This window comes from Orycteropus afer, unplaced genomic scaffold (genome assembly GCF_000298275.1).
Source record: "Orycteropus afer afer isolate SDZICR_OR568_19922 unplaced genomic scaffold, OryAfe1.0 scaffold00058, whole genome shotgun sequence".
Taxonomy (NCBI): Eukaryota; Metazoa; Chordata; class Mammalia; order Tubulidentata; family Orycteropodidae; genus Orycteropus; species Orycteropus afer.
Genome location: NW_006921645.1, coordinates 11,822,998 through 11,831,111, shown reverse-complemented (window position 1 = coordinate 11,831,111; position 8,114 = coordinate 11,822,998). Strand labels below are relative to the sequence as shown.

The window sequence follows — 8,114 nt, the reverse complement described above, 5'->3', positions numbered from 1 at the left end:
GTTCTGCCTTGTTATTTCCTTCAATATCCAAGGCCTTTACAAAGAAAGAAACAAAAACATCTCTCAATCTCCCAACAAAAGTGAACTCCTTTTTTTTTTTTTTTTAAATTTTTTTTGCTCCAAATGCTACGACCTGAAGAATGGCTGCAGATTGAGATATCAAAAATCTCAGAAAAATATATATTTGTATATCTCTGTATGTCTATTATTTAAATTTCACATTCCTTTAAAAGTGGTTATTCAGTCAGTAGCTGCTGAAGGAGGCTCTTCTGCTGGCCCTGGGGGGTCTGTGGTCCTGACGTGGGTTTTTGAGTTCCCAGTGGACCAGGCTGGTTCAGGTAAGGGTCCCCGCCTACCAGATTCACTGTACACTGGACGTCAGCAAACACCTGAACCTGTTGCACCTGCTGGAACACAAATAAAAGATGTGTTTAGACAGAAGGGTCTGCCCCCCCGGCTTATGAGTGGGTACTACTTGAAGTGGAAACTCACTAGAGCATTCCTCTAGTCTGTAGTCACCACAGAGAAGAACTCTTCTGTCTTCTTGTCCTACAAAAAGAAAATCGCTGCACTCATTTTGCTCAGGGTTCTGGAAAGTTCACACTTTAAAAATAAAATCAAAATTGGAATGGTCAAGACTCCTAAAGGGTTGTCATCAATACTGAAAGTGAACATCATTGCTAATATTGCCAAGATTGGGAAAAGCCCAGTTTCAGAGACTGGGTATTCAGTGGTGGGTTTTAAAAAAATGGTTTTTGGAAAACTGGCTTAAAAGCATTTTATGGATGACTTTAGTGGAATAAAAAAGTTTTTATGCTGTCACTGAAAAATTAAGGGCTTTAACCCAGTATTAGCAAAACCACCACAAGCAATAAAGGGACAAGAGCATTACTGAGGTTAATGTCCAGAAGATTTGTGTATTATCTAAACATATTGTCACACAGCTCCTTTACATACTGGCTTTAGAATTACAGCAAAATACCTACAGAACAATTTTATATTTGACATCTTTTTTTTTTTCCTGATAGATAATCCATTTAAACACATGACCTAAAATAATAATAAATCTACTAGCTGAGAACAGTGTGAATTTTCCCTTTAATTACTTTTAGTAATAATATACCTGTTCCTTAAAAATGTCTAATCTGCATAATTCTAGCATTTTCTTTGAAAAAACAAAGCCAGAAGTTAGTCTTTAACCAACCAGTCTTATAAAGTCATTTGCAGGGCTCATTAAAGCCAATACCACTTTTGTGAATGTTCCAGACCAGGTATGGAGATGTCTTCTTTTGGATTCTTAAATGTCTCAAACTTCTGGTCAATTTGTGTATCATCTTTATCAGATCTATAAGGTATTTTAGATTAGTGATGCATTTTTTTTGGTCATTCATCACTAATCCATGCCAAACTACACTCCGTTATTCTAAAAACTTTTCTATCCTAGTCTAGTAAACAGTTGTTTCCACTAACCCTCAGTGACCAAATGCCAAATGTCTCCACCATCAAATTTCTGTATCAGCCTAGTCCCCAGTCTCCTCTCTTTGCAATCTATTTATATCTCTACTCTACTCTCTCTCAGATAAAACAGACTTCCCCTAAAGTGTGCTCTTTTTAAGGTGCCTGATGAATTAGATCACTACTAATACTACCATTGTTTCTCTCCTCAGCCTCCTCTTTCCCCAGTTTCCCAAACTTAGCTTCTTGCTCCCATATGCTTCCATTTCTTTTCCTCTTCATTGGGCTCTTTTTAGTGTATCCAAAATACACCAACTCTCCCATCTGAGTCTGTTTTCTGGCTGCCTCTGTGCCCTCCCTGGACCTTTACCTTTGTAGTCTGTAACTTCTCATTCTTATTCTTTCTAGAAGGAAAGAGAGCTTTATCCCTGGTCTTCCTCTCTCCTCAGGTTAACAATCCCCCTCCTAGTTCTCTGGTCTCTGCATTTATCCCGTGTTCTCTTCTGTCTTGCCTCCTCTCCATCCCAGTTCTCCAAATACAGGTAACTCTCTAGGATCCCCCAGTCCTTTTCTCTCAGTTCTTTTTCTTCTCCTTTTCTGCCTATCTGTCTCTATATTTCTATCTAACTCATGCCCCAGCTTCTGCTTGGCACACACAAAAACAATGGAGCAAACAGAGGTTTTTCAAAAAGAGGATTCTGCCACTGAAAGTGAACATGAGCACAAACTATGGTGCTTTCAGGCACTGACAGATTTTTTTTTTTTTTAAAGAACAACCTATAAAATTCACGTTTACATATTTCAACATATAAAAATTTGAGGCAGAGCATAAGGTGTCCCCAAACACTTAAAAACAGACTTGAAAAAGGCATGATAAAACAAACTAGAGAGCAAATTCTGCTTCTTTAAAAATAATGATTTTTTTTATGGTAGTCTGTTTATAAAATATAAAAAGAATAGAAAAGATTAACCCAAACTCTAAAATGTACACATTGAAACCCATTTTCAACTGCTGCTGAAAAAGGGGACATGTTGTACCTTAGACCAGATCTCAAGGGACTTCTTACACTTTCACAGATAGGCAAAATGTGACACAGGAGGAGTTTGTGATTTGCCAGGTGACAAGAATGGTACGAGAGCTGATGACCAATCTCTTACTATTTTTCCAGCATAGTTTTAACTTCTACTTGAAATTAAAGTAAAGTAAGGCTCAGAAACTTTAAAATTTGGTTGTTTTGCTTTAATTAATTTATCAAGCTGCCAAATTTATGTGTCCACAGGTGTGATAATGCAGAATACAGTTTTCTCTGAAAGATAAGACTATTATAAGACTGTTATGACAAAAATCCCTTTCTTCCTCCTCACAGGACTCAGGTTCTATTACCTAATGCTCAGATTGTGGACACAGCCTCCCAACTGATCTTTCTCCTCCTGAGCTGGCTGCCTCAGCGCTCCTCCCCTCTTCTCTTCCACCCCGAGATGAAGCCTACACTAGCACTTCTATCACTGCTCAGTGATGACTCTTCATCTGTAGTACTGAATCCAAACTCCTAAGTTAGGCCAATCAAGGCTCCTGGAAATCTGCTCACATCTACTTTACCAATTTTAATTCCTATGTGTTCTTACTACAAACCCTCTACTTCAGTGGATTTAGTTTCTTGGGACTAAGCTAGGACATTACCATTTTTCTGTCTCTTGCCTGTTACTTCCAATCCCCTGTTCTTCCAAATTCACCCCCTGTACTAGCCTCCCACAACTACAATACCTTTCTCCTTCCCTTTGCTTTTTTATGTGTCCTTTGAAGTTCAGCTCAGTCCTACCTTCTGTATAAAGGTTCTTCTGATCATCTCAGCAATTGCTCCTATCTTTGAATGCTATGTCCCTTCTTGTAACATAAATTTGAGTTTGCCTTCTTTGGTCACATGACAATTTATGTGCATGTGTCCATATGTTTTATCTTTCAATAGGCCTTATGTTGTATGGCAGAAAGAGCATGGATTTTGGTCTTAGACCTGGGTTTGAATCTCAGCTCTGTCACTTTCTAGTTTTGTGAATTGTGCATATAGTTAAACCTCTTTGTGTTCAGTTTCTTCATGTGTGAAAAAAAGGAATACAACCTCACTCATAGGATTATTAAAAAACCAAAAACCAAACTCATTGTCATTAAGTCAACTCAACTCGACTCACAGCCACCCTTCCTTGGGTTTCCAAGGCAGTATCTCTACAGAAGTAGATTGCCCAGTCTTCCTTCCGAGGAATGACTAGTGGGTTTGAACCGCCAGCCTTCTGGTTAGCAGTCAAGTGCCTTAGGCACTACACCACCAGAGCTCCCCATAGGGTTATACTCACTGCTGTTGAGTCGGATCTGACTCATAGCAACCCTTTCTTGGGTTTCCAAGGCAGTATCGCTACGGAAGTAGATTGCCAAACTTCCTTCCAAGGAGTGGCTGCTGGGTTTGAACCACCAGCCCTCTGGTTAACAGTCAAATGCCTTAGACACTATGCCACCAGAGCTCCTCCATAGGGTTATAGTGAGACTTAAATGAGATAAAGCATATAGTGCCTAGCACAGTGCCTGGTGAATCAAGCATATCACAGCTGAGATTTCCTTTCTTTGTTTCTCCCCAGAGTTCACCTAAAGGGCAAGGAACATACCATGTTTCTTTGTATCTTTTTAGCATAATAAGCATTATGCCTGTGTTTAAAAAAAAAATTATAGAGAGACTAGAGAATAAATTACTAAAGTAATTAAAACCTCCAAAATTTCTACATCAGGTTAATATAAGAGAATTGGCTACCCTTACTATTTGTATAGATTTGAAACAAATTTCTAAAAGCAGCAGAATACAGAGTACACAGCAGACATTCTGATGTGAACTTAGTGAGCTCTCTTCAGATATTTTGATTACATGTGAGTTTTAGCATTGGGTTTACTTACAAAATAATTAGTGGCCATTTGCCATCCTTTTATCCCTTCTAAGCACCAAGTTAAACTTTCTGAGAGCTTATCTCATTTAACCCTCTCAACAATCCTATAAGCTGGCATCTTGTTAGTTGTGTTAGTTATACAGAAGCTCAAGAAAGTTCAGTAACATGCCCATAATGACACTGCTAAGATGAGTAGAGCCGGGACTCATACCCAGGTCTGACTCCCAAGGTCAAGCTCTTAACCACGATACTACAGAAAGTCCCTGTGTATCTAGAGTGCATGACAGTTCTGGGCTTAGACTTTTCTTACTGACCTGGGTTCCATCTGCTTCTGTTTTGAGAAGGTCAGTGGATGAGAGTTGGTTGCAGTAGAGGCCTGTGTGTCTTAGTGTTGGATCACTCATCTATTAAAGATAAATATAAGACCAAATTACAAGGTAGTTGTTTAACTTAAAGACCAATATCTTCAATGAAAAACACTTTCATTTTCAGGTAAGTAATAGGACAGCAGAAATAAAAAGCTTCGCAATCTACCGTGTTTTAGAAGTCAGCATAGTGGTTTCCCCAGTGAGGGGTAGTAGTGACTGTAAGAGAGCGTAAAGACCTAGGTCTCTTGCTCTGGTGGCAGTTACATGACTATGTTCAGTTTGTGAAAATTCATTGATTTGTACACTTTTCTTTATATGATACTACATATATATCTACATACGATACTTCAATAAAAGTTAACTAGAAAAGAAAAGAAAAAAAAGGTTAGTAGTAGACTTATACTTCCAGTCAAGACTCAGTAATAGGGAATCAGATTATCCTTTCACCTCAAACAACCAGAAAACCATCAAATTGTGAGAAACAAAGGAACTCAAGGTAACCAAGGACAGTGATCCCGAAGAGACAGGAAACAAATGAGGTGTTCTTCCAATGTCCCACCTACTGGCTAAAGAGAATGTCCAGGCTGTAGCACAGGGACAGGGAACCCAGGCAGACCTTGGCAGCCTCCCAGAGAGGATGTGGCTAGAAGTCTAGGTTTCCAAGGCAGCTGAACTGCACAGGGTAGAGTATCAGAGGAGAGAGAGCCCACAGAGAGAAAGTTTCAGAGTTCCACTGAGGGTCCCCCTCCATTCCTCACCTCAGTGCTCATCACCTAATGCATGTTAGGAAACTACTTAAAGCAGGAGAAATATCACCTGAAAAGATGATATGGAATAATTTTCACAGATCACACAGGGCTGAGAATGGGCCCTGATTCGACCAGCCAGAGTGGTTGAACTTAAAAGAACTAATTCATGGAGTATCAAGTAGCATATTAGAAAGGATTTGCCTCAGCAGTGGGGCAAAATTTACTGTAGACTAAATGCTGCTCTGGTCCTGCCAAACAAAGCTTAAAAGCACGGCCTGAAAGGATCAGCTTCCAAGTAACTTAATTTCCCAGAACAAAGTTCAAGAATATTTATAGGAATACAAAATAGGTAAAATTCACATTTCTGGTACCCAATAACCAAGTAGTGAAATAATGAGAACAGTATGATACATAATGAAAAGTCAATCAATCAAAAGCTAGAGGAAAGACTGAACATGTTAGAAATATGGAAGATATAAAAAAGACCCAAAATGAACTTTAAGAGATGAACTACAGTGTGTGAGATGAAAATACACTGGATAAAATTAACGGCAGAATAGACACTGCCTGAAAAGATTAATGTATCTGAACATATGGCAATAAAAACTATCTAAAATGAAATACAGAGGGACAAAATGACTGAAAACAAAAACCCAGGAAACCACTGAGCTGTGGGACAACTTCAAGTGGCTAATATAGTATAATTAAAGTTCTTAAGGAAGAGGGTGGTGACAAAAAGAATATTTCAAGAAATAATGTCCAAATTTTTCCAAATTTGATGAAAATTATAAACTCATGAACCAAGAAAGTCAATGAACCTCAGGCATACTAAACATGAATAAGGTATAAGAAGCATGAATAAGACAACACCAAAGCATGTCATAATTAAAACCAGAGTAAAGAAGAAAGTCATAAAAACAACTAGAAGGGGGAGTAAACAACAGTCCTGTACAAAGGAAAAAAGGTAAAATGGTAGCAAATATCCCATTAGAAATACTGCAGTGAAGCACCTTCTCTAAATTAAACCTGCACCATCTAGAATTTAGGGAAAAGAACTTTAAAAGATATAGGTGAAAAAAAAGACCTTTTCAGACATACGAAAGCTGAACAAACTCATCACCAGCAGACCTGCACTATAAGAGATGTTAAAGGAAGGCCTTAAGGCAGAAGGAAATTATACCAGATGGAAATCTGTATCTACACAAAGGAAGAACAATGGAAATGGCAAATATATGGGCAAATGAAAAAGATTTCTTATTACTTGAATCTTAAAAAAAATTATCTGCTGAGCAATCTGGGAACATAGCAGTACAAACAGACCATCATTCCAACTCTCCCCACAAATGCAGGAAAGAAAAGGAAATGGTGCTCAACTTTGAGGGAGCAGAATCAAGGAGCAGAGGAAAGCAGTGGGGAACGGCAAACAGGCAAGAAATCAATGAATTAATATTGATGATGAATTTTAGCTGTAGGCAAATTGCCTGCCCCTCGTCCCAGCCACGTAGGCTGCTGGCTGCTTTGAACTGGGGAAGTGGCCCCAGAAAAACAGCCTTCTCCCTTAATGACCCCTGCCTGTGCAAAGAGACAGGACCCCAAGCTTCTGCTCTAACATCAACAGGCAGACCTTTCCGGGCAGGGAGGGGGATCTCTGTGGAGCATGCCAGCACCTTTCCCACCTGGGCATGGGTGCAAGCCTACCGAGAATTGCCACAGAAGGCCTGTGCAGTTGAGTATGTTCTCATAATTAATTTAATGCTCTACCTGCTTCCTTGTGCACCCCATAGCTGAGGCTCTGAAACTAACAGGACAGATCTCCTTGGAAGTCACTTTTGGTCTGTCTACTCTCCCTTTTGGTTGGTGCTAAGGACTGCTGATGAAGGTTGCTGTGTGTTAGGAAGCAGGCATCCTTAGTGGAGGCTAAACCCACAGCCAACATACTACAGGGAGAGCTCTGATAGCAACAAGGCAGACCTCCCTGGAGGTTCATTTGGAGTGTGACAACCCCTCCCCTACCCAGATACTATCACCCGCAAGCTTGCTGTTAATTGCTACAGAAGGACCCTGCATGGAGCCTGTTTCCACAGTCAACACTCTACCTGCCTCCCTGTATACTCCATAGCTCTAGCCTCTGAAACCAACAGGATAAACCTTCCTGGGGGCCAATTACAGTTAGTCTGCCCCCACTTCTAGTTGGAGCTAAGGACTGCTGAATGAAGCTGCTATGTGTTAGGAAGCAGGAGTCATGAGTGGAGGCTGGACTCCCAGCTAACAATCTGGGGAGACTGTGATAGCAAGACATACCTTCACAGGGATCTGACCAGAGCATTACACCCCCTCCTCTACCTGGTAATTGTTGGTTGCCAGGTTGTTGCAAACTGCTACAGAAGGCCTCCACTGGGGAATCTGCTCCCATATAGTCAGCATTCTACTTGCTTCCCTGTGCACTGCATAGCTCAGGCCTCTGAAAACAACAGGATAGACCTCCCTGGGGATTAGTTTGGGTCTCTCTGCTCCCCTTTACAGTCAGTGCTGAGGACTGCTAACTGAGGCTGCTGTGTGCTAGGAAGCAGGCATCTTTAGGGGAGGCTATATTGACAGCCAACAAAGTTCAGGG

The 8,114-nt window shown here is 40.3% G+C and overlaps 1 protein-coding gene across 1 annotated transcript in view; it reads right to left on the bottom strand.

Moving 5' to 3' along the window:
• Window positions 1-236: 236 nt before the first annotated feature.
• NCOA1 (nuclear receptor coactivator 1) overlaps window positions 237-8,114 on the bottom strand; it is a 121,774-nt gene continuing 113,896 nt past the window's right edge. Inside the window, exons 18-19 of the mRNA XM_007939273.2 lie at window positions 4,698-4,787; window positions 237-407 (exon numbers count right to left, since the gene is read on the bottom strand). Coding sequence (XP_007937464.1) covers window positions 237-407; window positions 4,698-4,787 — 261 coding nt within the window. The remainder of the gene's footprint in view (window positions 408-4,697; window positions 4,788-8,114) is intronic.